The sequence below is a fragment of the Portunus trituberculatus genome, chromosome 38, assembly GCF_017591435.1.
Source record: "Portunus trituberculatus isolate SZX2019 chromosome 38, ASM1759143v1, whole genome shotgun sequence".
Taxonomy (NCBI): Eukaryota; Metazoa; Arthropoda; class Malacostraca; order Decapoda; family Portunidae; genus Portunus; species Portunus trituberculatus.
Window position 1 is genome coordinate 23,970,704 of NC_059292.1, and position 16,788 is coordinate 23,987,491.

The window sequence follows — 16,788 nt, forward strand, 5'->3', positions numbered from 1 at the left end:
CTCTCTCTCTCTCTCTCTCTCTCTCTCTCTCTCTCTCTCTCTCTCTCCATTAGAATTCAATTACTTCTGGCGTAGGAAAGTGATGCACACTACTCTGATGCAAGGACTCCTCTTTTACATGGTTATTAGTACATATAGTACTTACTGCATGTATTCTTAAATACGGCTGGTGTGGCTGTGACTTGATCCATAGACAGGGAGGTTGTGTATCACCTCTCAGTAACAGCTGTGACGCCCCACACACCTTGTTTACTTAGAGTGAGGTTGGTACTATGCACTGCTTTGCCCTCGTCACACCTACGCTAACAGAGTATCATATCATTAACTGGTGGAAAACAGTTTTAAAAGTACACTGAAGATAATGAAAGGTATTGAAAGCAAACAAGTCTTAGATTAGCCTTATCTCCGCAGTCCCGCCATCACAGACAGCAGAGCAGAAGGTATTAATCCCACGCATATTTTTCCTAGTAATAGTTGGTCTTCCTTAGCTTCCCATTTGTCTTCCCCCAACTAATTCATCCAACTCCGACGCTGTCCTAAGATTTATGTCCCTTTTCCTTCAACCTAACACACACGCACACACACACACACACACACACACACACACACACACACACACACACACACACACCACTAAACAATGTGAAATTTACAATGACATTATAGATACAAGGCAAACAAACTAACCTCACTTTTACTGATCTTGTACTGAGGTTCCTGGACTCGCTCAATCAGTCAGTCAGTCAGTCTGTCAGTCAATGTGGGAGGTCTAACGTTCTCAAACGACTCATACAGACTGTTTTCTGATCCTTGTCTGTCCAGAGGCTTCTGCTGTATGTTAGTGGATGCCTGGCTGTCTAGAGGCTTCTGCTGTATGTTAGTGGATGCCTGGCTGTCTAGAGGCTTCTGCTGTATGTTAGTGGATGCCTGGCTGTCTAGAGGCTCCTGCTGTATGTTAGTGGATGCCTGGCTGTCTAGAGACTCCTGCTGTCTGTTGATGGGCGCCTGGCTGTCCAGAGGCTCCTGCTGTCTGTTAGTGGATGCCTGGCTGTCTAGAGGCTCTTGCTGTCTGTTGATGGACGCCTGGCTGTCCAGAGGCTCTTGCTGTTTGTTAGTGGGCGCCTGGCTGACCAGAGACTCCTGCTGTCTGTTGGTGGGCGCCTGAGTGCCTACAGCTTCATACAGGCTGTTCTTGGATTCTCGCCTGCCTACAGCTTCATACAGGCTGTTGATCGAGACCTTTTCTTGCCGTGTTGCCTCATCAGTGTCCTCTGGTATCATTGCTACATCTGTGAGCATGGAGAGAGATTAACATTACCGCTGCTGTTGCTGTTACTTCTACTACTACTACTACTACTACTACTACTACTACTACTACTACTACTACTACTACTACTACTACTACTACTACTACTACTACTACTAGTACTACTGCTGCTGCTGCTGCTGCTGCTGCTGCTGCTGCTGCTGCTGCTGCTGCTGCTGCTGCTGCTGCTGCTGCTGCTGCTGCTGCTACTGCTGCTGCTGCTGCTACTGCTACTACCACTGCTACTGCTACTACCACTGCTGCTACCACTGCTGCTGCTGCTGCTACTGCTGCTGCTGCTGCTGCTGCTGCTGCTGCTGCACTGCACTGCTACTGCTGCTGCTGCTGCTGCTGCTGCTACTGCTGCTGCTGCTGCTGCTACTGCTGCTGCTGCTGCTGTTTGCTGCTCTGCTCACTGCCACTGCTGCTGCTACCACTACCACTACTGCTGCACTGCTGCTGCTGCTACTGCTGCTGCTGCTGCTACTACTACTACTACTACTACTACAATCGAAGGGCCGGGTTCGAGTCCCGGTAAGCGGCGAGACAAATGGGCAAGCCTCTTAATGTGTGGTCCCTGTTCACCTAGCAGTAAATAGGTACGGGATTTAACTCGAGGGGTTGTGGCCTCGCTTTCCCGGTGTGTGTTGTGTGTTGATGTGGTCTCAGTCCTACCCGAAGATCTGTCTATGAGCTCTGAGCTCGCTCCGTAATGGGGAAGACTGGCTGGGTGACCAGCAGCCGACCGAGGTGAATTACCCACTTCTACTATTGCAACTACTACTTACTACTTTACTACTACTACTACTACTACTACTACTACTACTACTACTTTCGCTGCTGTTGCAGTTTCCAGTACTATTGATGCATCTGCGGTTGCTGATACTGCTGTTTCTGACGTTGTTGGTGCTACTACTGCTGTTTTTGCTACGGATGCAGCTGCTTCTGATTGATACAGCTATTGATACTCCGGCAACAGCAGCGAAAGAGTCATTAGTAGCAACAACAGCAATAATTTCAACAAAGACAATGACGTAATAATGAGAAGAATGATAATAATAAGAACAACAACAACAAAAACAGCTACAAATGACTATGAAGAGAGAGAGAGAGAGAGAGAGAGAGTGTGTGTGAATGAGTGAGTGAGTGAGTGAGTGAGTGTGTGTGTGTGTGTGTGTGTGTGTGTGTGTGTGTGTGTGTGTGTGTGTGTGTGCGGGGAATGAGGATAGGGGAAACAGGGGGCATACTCACCATCATTTGCTTCTTCATCACTGCGTCTCCGCCTTTTTAATATCACGACCACCACCACCACCACTATCAACACCACCACACCAATCCCCACTGCCACCGCCACCAAATATATCACTTCGAAATGGAAAGAACCCTTGTGATCGTTTGTTTTGGAAGCACCAAGTGTGACCGTGCTAGACTGTGTTTGCGTTTCAGAGGGAATAGTGGACGTAACAGATGTTGTGGTTCCAGCAGACGTTGCGGGTTTATCAGAGATTGTGGCCTTGACAGAGGTTGTGGCTTCGTTAGAGGTTGTGGGATTGTCAGGGAGAGTTGTCTCGTCACGGAGTGTGGGATTTTCTGAGGTTGTGGCCTTGGCAGAGGTTGTGGTCTTGTCAGGGAGTGTGGGATTGTCTGAGGTTGTGGCTTTAGCAGAGGTTGTGGTCTTGTCAACGAGTGTGGGCTTGTCTGAGGTTGTGGGCTGGTCAGGGAGTGTGGAGTTGTCATGGACTGTGGGTGTGCGAAGAGGATTGGATTGTTTAGTCTTCGTGCTGGTGTCAAGACTTGGAGATGAAGCGTCAAGGGAATGCAGATCCATACAAAAAGGGACGTTTTGGGGAATTCCTGTCTTCCACTCCTTGATGGTACCACACTCATTCTCTGGTTGATGATTTTTCCACTCCGAGGGCCCGTGACTGGTGACTTGGAGCCTTTGAATGCTGATGTATTTGCCAGCAATGAGACACGACAATATACACTCACCAGCTCTCACCTGCAATTTAAGTTCCCTATAGAAGAAGAAGACATCTTTTTTATATTCCTGCAGCTTCGCCTTCACCAACACCGCCCACCAGTTGGCCTCACCCTGAAAGCACGTGGGCGGCAATTTGAACTCAATAGGGTCTTGATGGTGATACATTCCATCGTTAACCGTGTCCAACTCAAGACTGACACCCTTGAAGCCTTGCTTGGTGTGGACGAACAGAGTTACATTGACCTCTGTGTCACGTGTAGAGTCAAGGATGATGTTCGCCAAGACTCCAGTCGTCGAGATAGAAGTGTTAACAAGGCATTCGTTGTGTAGAGCAGAGTCAGCATGATCAGGCGTCACCAACAAGAACAGCAGGAGTGTGACAAGCTCGTTCATCGCTTGAGGGCAGCGTGTCGCCATTAGGCCCTCAGGCGACGGTGTGATGTTGAGAAGTGTCTGAGATACTTCGTCTAAGGCACTGATTTTACACACACACACACACACACACACACACACACACACACACACACACACACACACACACACACAGATAGTATATCAACACAGGTGGTAGTGTCACACGTGTTCGCCAGTCGAGAGGCTGTTGCGGAGCTACTAACACTCCCTGGACTGAGGAATATGTGTATACTGTGCCTGACTATGCCAGACGAAGGCTGTAGCTACGTAGATATCACGTGATTGTACCAACTACGTTATGAGGATTTTTATGTGAAAGGTTAGAAGGTTAACAGGATCTCTCTCTCTCTCTCTCTCTCTCTCTCTCTCTCTCTCTCTCTCTCTCTCTCTCTCTCTCTCTCTCTCTCTCTCTCGTGTTGCTTCGCTGTCTGATGTTGTGTGTGAGTGGTCTCAGTCCTTCTCCTAAGATCATGCAGGCTCTATCTGTCGCGTTAGTCGGTGAGTCCGTACGGGGAAAGATTGGCTGGATGACCACTTAATTTCTCAGCACATTCATTACATCCTCCACTCCAAGAAGATTATCTATTTCCCAGAGATTACAGACAATGTTCTCACGACTGATATTTTTTTCTAGCTGATGCAGAATCCTTATTAGATTGTCACTAGAATCATACAAAAAAAAAAAAAAAAACATCTTTAAAGTCACCAGCAACTTATCAACCTGTCTTCTCACGACATGTTACAAGATGCTGTACGAGATGTTTCTACGGTTTTCAGTTGATTTTGTGATCTTATGGAAATTTTCACATGAATTCTGCTTTATCAATGGAAAAGATGCCTATGAAAATCCGAATAAAATTCACGTCTTTGACCTTTGAAAATGTTACTGAGACATTTTTTTCTATAAAGCAGACTTGCTCTTTTCGATTCTCATGAGACAAATTATGCTGAATAGTATATTTAGACAAAAAATCAATGGAAGGAATTACTATATTACTTGATCACTTTTAGCGCATTAGTATCACGATCATTAGGAACATGGAGGTTGAATGAGAGAAGGCGGCATGACGTCACCATAGAGAAGCCACCGCGCTATTGGCCCGCTGCTGCCCCTATACCCCCATTACACCCAAAACATTACCAGCTCCCATTGAAAATTCATGGGAACGCCCAAGTTACGCTCCTTATTTTCCGTTTTATGTCCATGATTCGAGGCTGCCCACCGTGTGACCTTAAATGACTCTGCAATAGTCGTGGCATGCTGTGCCACGAAGATTTAGACGGTAAATCATACATACAAATGAGATAATCCAGTGTTTTCCAGCTTTGGTGAACTTTGGTGAGAGGTGGGAAGCTGTCTTTGGGGCAAACATATGACTGAACAAGGTCATGTACACTTGTAAATAGACATGTCCATGTAGATGTAAACATGTACATATGCATGTACATTTAAATGAAGGATAAATAAACTGTATATTAGGTGAAACTTGATTTTTTTCTTGGTATAGCAATTACTTAACACGCCCTCTCTCTCTCTCTCTCTCTCTCTCTCTCTCTCTCTCTCTCTCTCTCTCTCTCTCTCTCTCTCTCTATATATATATATATATATATATATATATATATATATATATATATATATATATATATATATATATATATATATATATATATCTGAGAGATGTACACTAATCTCTCTCTCTCTCTCTCTCTCTCTCTCTCTCTCTCTCTCTCTCTCTCTCTCTCTCTATCTATCTATCTATCTATCTATCTATCTATCTAAGAGATGTACATTAATTAATATTCTCTCTCTCTCTCTCTCTCTCTCTCTCTCTCTCTCTCTCTCTCTCTCTCTCTCTCTCTATCTATCTATCTATCTATCTATCTATCTATCTATCTAAGAGATGTACATTAATTAATATTCTCTCTCTCTCTCTCTCTCTCTCTCTCTCTCTCTCTCTCTCTCTCTCTCTCTCTCTCTCTCTCTCGTTTATATTTAGAATGATGTTTGATTTCATGTCACTGGGCATTGGAAAAAAGCATCATTTACTGAAATTTTACTTCACTCTTTGTTTCTTACCATGTAATGAATGAGAAAAAGCAATCTTTTTGCCATAATTTCTCCCGGAAACGTCCTGTTGTATTTCTTTTGATATTGTAGTTATTTCGTATTAACACCGTTAATAACAGATCTACATGATATATTTAGAAAACTATAATGTGGTTTACATAAGTTAAACCATCAGTTCTTTCTTAGTTTTCCTCTGGTAATGAAAAAGAATGTGGTAATTTCCCATTGCTTATCACAGGAGAGGCCAATGTTTTGGATGTAAGTTGCCATCGTAAGCTTTGCCCACAGCGTCATATATTTTTTATTACGGCGGGATAGGCGCGTGCCGCCCTCCCCAATCTAACCTCCTTTATTAGGCCACATGGAAATTAGATTAGAATTCAGTCAGGTTTTGCTCTTTCTACAAGACTATATTTTCAGAAGTTATAGGTATTATTAGCAGGATTCCTAAGAGTATTTTTTGTTAATAATGTATAAATGTTGTTAATCTATCGCCGAAAAAAACATCTTGAAATAATCGTGTCAATTTAACTAGTCTACAGCCATTTGTCAGTAGTAGTAGTGCAACAGGTGAGGCATGCATTGTCCGTGGCTGTGCGTAGCCTCGAAGCTCATATCTGTCTCATTTGCTCTGAGTCTGTGGTGGATGACATCTATCTCTTATTCCCAAGGATGCAAGGCTAAGGTACCATGCGTGTTTCGACAATTTACTTATCCCCATTTTTATTCGATCAATTATGCCTCGATCTCACCAAGAGAAAGATTAACAGCCTGGGTAAGCAGCGCGCCAACCGCCTTAGCTTAAGGCGAGTTCACACGTGCCAATTTGCGACTAAAATTGCATGTCGCTAGAAGTACCGACTGAGCCCTTCTAGTCGGAAAACGTCACACATAGCGACTGTAAAGTATCGACAAGTTGGCGCCTTGGCGGGAAGTGAATGTAAACAAACTGCTACCGCCAAGATGTCTTCCTCCAGTGACGATGCTGAAGTGGTGGTTGCTCTTCTTTCGGTGTACCGGAAGAGTCAACAGATAGGAACATGCCTGTGGATGAGTCCCTGGCAAAGTAGACGGAAAGAAAGGAGTGTCTACCACACACTAATCTTAAAACTATGCACAATTATGATCAAATTAAACCCTGACAAGTCTTCAATTCTCAACAACAATATCCTGCATTAAGAGAAACAGTTCTTGGAGAGTGGCAGCTATTTCGTCGAACGGCGATTTTTGCAATCTTATTTTACTGTATAATTCATGCCTGGGGTCCCAGCTGTGTCGTTTTTCCTTCACAAACTCTAACATCTCTATACCTGTAAACCACATTTTCAAAGCTCACTTCGTAAATAAAGATGGAAATCGATTGAATAAGACCAACATGTTGGTCTTGTTTTGCGACTAGTTTCTCCAGTCGCTAGGCGCTGACGTGTGAACCCACCCTTAGATTCAAGCTATTTCGCGAAGATTCAAAGCCATACCACGGAACCACAGTTGTATTTTCACTTGTGGTCATACTTATATAGGGAGCATGGTTTGAACATAAAGATGGGTTCACACGTGCCAATTTGCGACTAAGATTGCAATTCGCTAGAGTTTCCGACTCAATATCGGTGCCTAGCGAATGGAAAAAAATAGTCACAAAAAAAACATGTTGGTCTTGTTTAGTCGATTTGCGACTTTATCTATTTTGTAATGTCACGAAGTAAGCTTTGAAAATGTGGTCTCCAGGTGTAGAGAAGATGTTATAGTTGGTGAGGAAAAAAGAACACATCTTTAACCCCAGAAATTAATTATACAGTAAAAAAAAAGTTTGCGCAAATCGTCGTTCGATGAAATAGCTGCCACTCTCCAATAATTGTTTCTTTCAATTCAGGGTGTTGTTGGAGGCGAGGATTGAAATCTTCTCAGGGTTTAATTTGATCTCAGTTGTGCATAGTCTTCTTAAGATTAACAATCTTCTTATGAGAAATGTAGGTTAATTGTTACTCTAATTATGACCTATGAAGTTATTGTTTGGGTGTAAAACAGAACCCTATCGGTCATAAACTCATCAATCAATTGAGGTAACAATAACCCCCTCCCAATTTTTTTTTACCTCATATTACCATGATAACTATAGCAGCATCCACGGTGAGTGAAAGTCTTCGATTGGGAGATTCCAAATTATTGGTTAGGTTAAGGCGGGTTTACACGTGCCAATTTGCGACTGAAATTGCACGTCGCTAGAAGTACCGACTGAACCCTTCTACTGGGAAAACGTCACACATAGCGACTGTAAAGTATCGACTAATTGGCGCCTTGGCGGGAAGCGAGTGTAAACAAACAGCTACCCGCCAAGATGTCTTCCACCAATACGATGCTGAAGCGGTGGTTGCTCTTCTTCTGGTGTACCGGAAGAGCGAACAGAAAAGACCATGCCTGTGGATGCGTCCCTGGCAAAGTTGACGGAAAGAAAAGAGTGTCTACCACTTACTGATCTTAAGAAGACTATGCACAATTACGATAAAATAAAATTCTGATAAGTCTTCAATCCTCACCTCCAACAACACCCTGCATTGAGGGAAACAGTTCTGGGAGAGTGCACGGCAGTTATTTCGTCGAACGGCGATTTGCGCAATCTTTTTTTACTGTATAATTAATGCATTCTTGTGGTCCCAGATGTGTTCTGTTCCCTTACCAACTCTGACATCTCTACATCGACACCACATTTTCAAAGTTTGCTCCGTGACGTCACAACGTAAATAAAGTCGCAAATCGATTAAACAAGACCAACATGTTGGTCAACAAGAATGTTGGTCTTGTTTTGCGACTGGTTTCTCCAGTTGCTAGGCACAACTATTTAGATCAAACTCTACAGACTTGCAATTTCAGTCGCAAATTGGCACCTGTGAACCAGCCTTAAGTTTGCTTTCTGGTGGGGACATATTGTAGACATATTTCTCCCTTTTTTGGTAGTTACAAATTATTAGGTTATTTCTTTAAGAATTATCAATTTAATAAATAACAAATTAAATCATCAGCATCGTCACTGGAGGAAGACATCTTCGCGGGTAGCTGTTTGTTTGCATTTACCTCCCGCCAAGGCGCCAACTAACCGATACTTTCCAGTCGTCATGTGTGACGTGTTCCGACTAGAAGGGCTCAATCGATACCTTTAGCGACTTGCAATCTCAGTTGCAAATTGGCACACATGAACTCGCCTTAAAGCCAGGCGTGAACTTGAGGTATCTCTTTACATGATCAATCGTATATACATTTAATTTCTTAAGTCCTTATAAGAAATTAAAATATTTGAAAATGCAGAGAACTGACGAATTGGCGGGATTGCGTCTACGAATCACAGGACTATTCAGTTATAGAGGAGAAGGAAATCATACCAACAAGGATTTAAAAATCATATAGAGGAAAATGAAATTATACCTACAAGGATTAAAAATACTCCGCGCAAGGATGATAAATGAATACTCCGAACCTCCGAACGAATGGGAATTGAAGCTTGAATTAAAGATCTGATAGATCTTGTAATGTAAAAAAAAAAAAAAAAAAAAAAAGATGTGTACACGTATATATAAGTGGTATGAGGGATATAACATGATCGAGCGACAGAAATAAGAATGTAACTATGTCAGGGTCTGCAATTATAATAAAGAACAAAAAAAGATGAAGGGTTTGAGATTGGTAAAGTTAGATTAAAGAAAATAGAAAGAACTTTCTCAAATAGAGGATTATAATCTATATATCTAGAAGTTTTAGATGAATACATAATGAAATCAAAAGGTAGCTCTAATTTAGAGATTTGTGGATAAGATAATAAGAAAATAATATAACCCCGAAATTTCGAGAACAATTGTTAATTTCTGGGTAAAACTGTGACTTTTTAATCATGATTAGCATTTGAATTAATGAACTGAAATAATCTAAAACCGCCTAACTTAGCACTCGGATGGAAATTCACGTTACTTCAGGATCATCAAACAGTTAGGGGACCATCACAACATGATTTCTTGGCCTTGCAGCTTTCGTTTCCTATCTACTATCACAGTGCAGTTTATAGATTCCGTTTTTTTTTTTTTTTTTTCCCGTATTCAGAAACGCTTTGTTCCCTCCCACGACTATTTTTCAAAGGCTACCTTCATAGATGATTAGCAAGCTACTCACGAATGTTCTTCATGTTGATAATGTAAAAATCATATCAATATATCACTAGAATCATAGATATGACTTAAACACCCTTGTCACTTCAACTAGGAAAAACCATTTGAAGATAGTGGAGGTGCGGCCAGCCAAACACTTCTCTCATTACAACTATTCTCCTTTTTAATGATGTAGAAATCTTACTCTGTCATTAGAATCATAAAAATATCCTTACAAACTGGCCCCACTTCAACTAAACCCTTTGATATTAGTAAAGACTGAAGATGAGGGCACAAGAGTTGCAAGAATGGTGGTGGTGGTGGTGGAAGTGGCGGATGCAGCTCCACCAGGCGGCGCCGCACGGAAGGCTTCTCACAACAACACGGGACCTGAGAGGATGATCTAGTCTTATTTCCCCATCTTATTCCTTTCTTCCCCTCACTGTGATGTGACTCCACGCTCCACTCTCGTGAGTAACAACCCCTTCCCCACCTGTATGGTGTGTAATAAGGTCACATTAGACTGGTGGTCGTGGTGTGTGGGTCAGTTTGAGTACCGGTCGTGCATGCAGCGGTGACAGGAGGTCCTTCACATCCGTCAGTAACCATCACCTTAGTATTCTGTCACCCATGCACTGCCTCTGTGTGGCGAGTATAGTTGCTTCCAGGCTAATGTTACTGGTGTTACAGCTGGTACGTGTTTTTTTTTTTTCTTTTTCAGTTACCCGTTAATAGTGCATGATAGAACAATAAGAACCACAAAGACCATTGTTGTTTCTTGAGATTCGTGAAATTATAGGTTAAGTTACCGTAAGATAGAAAGATTTAACTTTTATTGTCCCTCTCATCCGAAAATTCAGAAATCCTAGCAAGATCACAAGTTTGTGTGGATAGGGAAAGAATAACCAAGATTGGGCTATATAACCCCAAGATGTAACATTATTTATTTGTTTGTTATTATTATTTTATCATTATTTATTTATTTATTAGTTTTTGCGATGGTTGTATGTAAGAAGGCCTGGAATGTATGATAATGGGATGATGGGGTTGAAATGTGAACTTAGCTAATATTAGGTGATGGTACACCAAGGGTTGGATAAGATTAGATGTAGTGTTTAGTGTGGGAGGTCATTCCTTCTTAATTTTTAATTTGATTTATTTATGTAAGGAATGGTGGCTCATGTATAGGCACTGGAACTTCAGCACCCCCTGTTTTCACTTGATATTATCGATAATATTCAATATAATGATTTTTTTTTATAGTTGTTAATATATAATCCTTAAGCTTAATGTCAGTCGTTATACCTTAGTTTTTAAAAGGATACAAAAATCTTTGTACGGAACTGTGCACATCACAGTTCCGTTCCAGCAGGATGGATTTTTTTTTTTTTTTTTTTTTTTTTTTTTTTGTATATATACCATGTGGGCTTTTCACGGGAATTTATGGGCTAAAGGGGATACTTTTTGGGGTACCTCCTATCTCAAAGCCCACCCGCTAGGAAACTGTTGCCTCGAGTGAGGAAGCCCAACCTACACTCGGACCGTGGACAGGATTCGAACTCGTGCGCTTGGAGACTCCGTTTGGCTGCTTTGCACATGTGCACATAGGAGGCTGCTCACAGGCCTGTGAGGGAGAGGGAACACTTTTGTTCCCGCAGTGCCGACATTGACACATTGGTGGAAGACAGTATTTACCTTTTACTCCATGTATTTTGTGCTGAAAAATTAAAACAAGAAGAATGGATTCAGTCAAGATTGAACTGTGACAGTTTAGATTATATATAGTAATTAAAAATATTTGATTTTTGGGATGCAATAAAGTTTCTGAATAAATTTTCATATACCAGTGTGTTTCCTTTTACAAAATCTTAACAAGGGCTGAACATTTTTTGTAGCACTAATATTAGCTATGAGCTGCCAGTGTAAGAAAGATTGGTATTGCTTATCTTAGTCTAATGAAATGGTTTTGGATAAATGTGAATCATGATTTTTCAAGATAACTCCAGAAGTAAAGGAGGTGATCAAGTATTTCAGTAGTTTTATAATGAATTAAGATTTATTTTGCTCTCTTAAATACTTTTGAGTACATTGATTACCATATATGCAGGAGTTGGCAGTAGACACCTGCAGAATAATTAATACTACCTGTGAGGGCTTGAGCACTGGACCAGTTTGAACTAGATCATACAATGCTGTGAACTTTCCATTGAACCATCTGTTATCTCACTGACTTTCTCTTTATGTCTCACAACATGATGGAGCAGTCACAAACTGTCCTCTAAAAATAACTCTCCTTCTTCTCATAACTATGCACACCCTTGACTCAAATTCAAAATTTATTACAGTAACTCTTAGACCTGTATTGAGTCCCAATCTAGAAATCCTACTGTGAATGTTCTTAGTTCATACTATTCTTCTGGTATTGATCCCAAGTGTCTGGACACCCCGTCAACTTATTTTTTTCACTAACTCCTGTAACATTTGTAACTTTAGATCTAATTTTCAATCTGTAGGACACCATTTCCTCTCTACTAGACCTCATATTTTCTTCACCAAAACACAGGTGTTTGAGGCAACTGACAGTAGCCCTTTCTATGAACATTTCCTCTTAATTTATGGTTGCCATATGTTCAGATTTTCCAGGACATGTCTGGAATTCACATATCGAAATCTATGTCTAAGATGGATTTTAAAATTCCTCCAATGTCTAGAATTTCAGCTTCCATCAATAACTATTTAAGAAATATGCCATAATTCTATAGGTGGTAATGGTGGGAGAATGGAAGGAGGGAGGGTTTACTGGGTGGCAGCTGCTTTAGTCTGGTTTCACTCAAGACTAACGTGTATGGGTCATGTATGGGGTCGATGCCTCAGCCTACCTTTGTTACATGACTCACCTCACGTTGCGTGCTAGTCTTTTCTTTTTAATGTGCGTTGATATAGACATCAGTTTGGATTATTGTTTGCTTGTTTGTGGCTTTGTGACCATATTACTGCGCCAAATGTAAATAAATAATTTTTTTAATTGATTTACTTCTTTTCTAATATTATATCTGGTGTTAGTGAAAACATCCAAAATTTGGATATACAATATATGTGGCAACCCTATCCTACTTTCTTCTCATATTTCAATCTAAAGGCCCTTACAGCTGTTAACTCTTCACTGTGACCTCTCCCATCCTTGTATGGAGTATGTTTCACATGTATGAGTGTTCTATTCATACTGTTCTTTTTTGACAAAGTGCAATCAAGACCTTTATTGTTTTATAAACTTCTCCCGTCTAACTATCTTCGGCCTCTTTCATCACTGCAGTGTTGCTTGTTCTGTTATCTTTTACTGTTATTTTCATGCTAACTGCTCTTCTAATGCCTTCCCTCCTCCTGCTGCCTCACTGTGCAAGATTTTCAACTTTTTTTCCTATTCTATCTGCCTCAAAGACAAGAGTTACTTAGTATTCGCAATCATTCATCCCCTTTTCTTATAGATTTTAGAATTTTTTGTCTGTTTCTATAATTATTTCGTCCTCCATTTGACAGATTTTTCAAGATGGGGCTTTAAGATTATTTTTTTACAATTGTTCATGATTGGTTGGGGATTGACACATCAGTGGTGCTCTTTTCTTTTCAGTTTTGTTGCCCTTGGATAGTGTGCCTCCTACAAAGAAAGACAATGAATAATAAGATATGAGAGTCAAATACAGTAAATATGGTCACTGTATGCCTATCATAAATTGCTAAGGTTCTGCTAAGTATGCAAGGACTTATTGAGTTAATGTTACAGTATATCATCAGTGCAAGGTGTGGCTGAAATAACTCTTAATATTATCAGTGTCCTAATATTATCAGTGTCCATGGGAAATGTGGTGCTTTTGGTCAGTAGTTAATGGAAAAGTGTGAGTGGTAAGCCAAAGTGGCTCTGTTGCCATGGCTGTATCCCTTGTTAATTCAAATACCTTATTAGATTTTTTTTTATCCATTTATTTGTCAGAATGTAATTCTTGACAGGCTACTAAAAGACCATAGACAAAAGTCAAATTTGCTTGAGGCGTCTGCAAATCTTCTCTATGATACCATATACTGTCTTCCTTTAAATATTTTCCATCTCAGGAATTAAAGTATCTGTGTTTATATTATGCATTTCTTTTTTATTTATTTATTTATTTATTTAATTTTTATTTATTTATTTATTTATTTTTTTTTTTCATCCTAAAAATTTCCACATGGAAATGGCTGTGAATGAATTTTCTATTTCTTCATGTCCTTATATTCTCTCTTTGCATGCTTCAAGCTCCTCTCGCATACTTCACTGTCCTTGTATTTCACCAGAAGTCTTCTTATATTTTCTATATCTAACCATTTCTTTATATTACCCAGTTTTCTTACTTTTTCCCATTCTTTCTACTCATATTTGACAAACTATTTTGTTGTGCTGCCTATGTCCCTCTTCACCACTCCACATTTCATTCTTTATACCTTTATTTCATATATCAGATATTTTGATCTCATTACTAATCTAATCTGTTCTGCACACTTTGCTGATATTTCTCAAGTAACTCATTTCAACTGCTTGCATCCTTGAACTTTGTCTTTCATTCCACACCCAGGTTTCACTTGCATATGTGTGTTGATACAGTTATTTCACCATGGAGACCCTTTGTTTACTTACATGCTTACAGGCCTTCCATAGAAATTCAATCTCTTTCTTCCTTTGCATGGATCTTTCTTTTATCTCGTTCGCCTTGCTTGCACATGACTGAAGCGAGTCACTTAAAATTCTTGTGTCTTCTTTGTACTATTTTTTTATTCAATATAGTTTTTTATTTCTTTAGGCATCCAATTCTTTCTTTACATGGATTCTGAAAATCTCTCTCCAATTTTTTTTCCTTTTAAAGTGTATCACCTTTAACATCTGACTTTTGTTCACACCATTCACACATTTATCAGTTTTTGCAGGTCATTCTCATTTGCTGCAATTATGGCTATATCATTTGTGAACATGTTTATATATATATAAAAAAAAAACATTTACCACTGCATTAGACATGCATTTTAACTGTTGGATATATTAGACTTGTTCAGTAGGGTGTAGTGGCAGCTGGAGGGTGAGTGAAGCTCTGAAGACTGGTGGATGAGGCAGCTCTTGGTTATTGTGCCCACACCTACATTCTCTCTCTCTCTCTCTCTCTCTCTCTCTCTCTCTCTCTCTCTCTCTCTCTCTCTCTCTCTCTCTCTCTCTCTCTCTCTCTCTCTCTCTCTCTCTCTCTCTCTCTCTCTCTCTCTCTCTCTCTTGCCAGGAAGTATTTGGCATTTATCTGACCCTTTGCCATTAGCTATGTGTTACTGTGAAAATTTTTAATATAATATAAATCTAAGAGTTTGTTGCATACATTTTCTGTCACTCAATTTTACTCTTTTTTTTTTTTCTTCTTTTTCTCCTTTATATAGCTACTTCGTTATGCAGAGATCTACAACAAGCAAGTGATTTTTTTTTTTATATGTGTTTAGTTAAATGCATCCCACACCTTTTCTTTACATACTGTATTTTATGGCCTTTTGGTTTACCGTATATCCAAATCAACATGAGATACCTAATTGATACATCTACAGATACTATAATAGCAGCATTAAAAATATTAAGATATATACAGTAGGTTCAAGGTAGGCAACAAGGTTAGAAGTTGTTGATAGTGCTTCTTGTTTCAATAATATTTGGGTTACCAGTGAGCTGTATGTGTTGTCTTGAAAGATGTCCCCATTACGAGGCCTCAGTTTCACTTAGTGACTGCTGTGATTCAAGTGTTATGATCTACTTTCTATGTAGTTATGCATATGTAAGTTACATTCATGCATGTGAATTAACTTTTGTGATGGCAGCCAGTTAGGATGTAGATAGTAGGCAAATTTGAATACGTCCAGAAAAATATAAATGTTAGTGCAATATTATTTTACAGACTAGTGGATAAAATCTGTTATGTGCGTGTATTCGTGTGTGTGTGTGTGTGTGTGTGTGTGTGTGTGTGTGTGTGTGTGTGTGTGTGTGTGTGTGTGTGTGTGTGTGTGTGTGTGTGTGTGAGATGAAAACTGCCTGTGATTATTGAGGAGAGTATGATAATGGTTTTTAAGAGGAAATAAGCTGTGATTTTTGTGAATGTCATAAGGTGAGTGTGCCAGTAGTGGGAACACATAAGGTGATTATGGGAGAAGAGAGAAAGTGGAGGAATTGAAGAATTGAAATAGTGAGGGACAGTGTTACATAAACATTCAGGGAGGAAAGGCAGAAATAAAAGGACTATGAAATGTAGATGTGTCATAGGATCTCTTTCCAGCACTGATATGTAAATAGGAAATAGAGGTGAGTGCACCAGATATGAAATAGAGATGAGTCACCAGAGAGCAAGTGTGAAATGATGCAGTGGGAGGGAAGAGAACAATCTAAATATTTATGAACACCTGTTGTGAAGCATAAACTGAAAAGAAATACACTGAGATGGTTTGGCCAGAAGTAATGAGATGAGGAAGAAAGACTTTGTGGAGGAAGTGTATGTGAGCAAAACTAAAGTTTGTTATAGGAAAGGCTGGCTGAAAGATTTGAAAATCTATTCAAGTAACCAAGCACTGCATGAATTGTGGAAAAGTAATTACATGATATTGAAATGCATAAATAGTGTAGATGTGATTTATTTAATTTTTTTATACTTATGTATATATTTATGTATTTATTAAGAAATTCAGTCCAAGGCCAGTGCAGAGAAAGCATGTCCCCAGCCTCATATATATTATTACAGATCAGTCATCACCTAGACTCATGATTATTTCCTGTGAGGTCTTATGCACTGAATCAGGAGATGCTATGAACTCATTGTCAAACTTAGTGTCTCATAACACA

At 39.9% G+C, this 16,788-nt stretch overlaps 2 protein-coding genes across 10 annotated transcripts in view; one reads left to right on the plus strand and one right to left on the minus strand.

Annotated features, from left to right (window-relative positions):
* The window catches only part of LOC123515103 (alpha-1,3-mannosyl-glycoprotein 2-beta-N-acetylglucosaminyltransferase-like), a 75,545-nt gene that overhangs the window by 25,741 nt on the left and 33,016 nt on the right, over positions 1-16,788 (plus strand). For 2 of the 9 annotated variants that reach the window (XM_045273537.1, XM_045273541.1), the window contains exon 1: positions 10,214-10,372. The exons of 4 other annotated variants lie outside the window; for them this stretch is intronic. The gene's annotated coding sequence lies outside the window, so the exon portion shown is untranslated. Of the gene's footprint in view, positions 1-10,213; positions 10,373-10,576; positions 10,596-16,788 lie in introns of those variants that run through there. 3 more of the 9 variants (XM_045273542.1, XM_045273538.1, XM_045273540.1) reach the window with 3 other exon arrangements.
* On the minus strand, positions 562-3,950 carry LOC123515101 (nucleoporin NUP152-like). Its single transcript, XM_045273533.1, has 2 exons — positions 2,558-3,950; positions 562-1,289 (listed from the first exon to the last, which is right to left on the minus strand). Exons 1-2 carry the CDS (start codon positions 3,705-3,707, stop codon positions 736-738), a joined length of 1,704 nt encoding a protein of 567 aa, XP_045129468.1. The 5' UTR covers positions 3,708-3,950; the 3' UTR covers positions 562-735.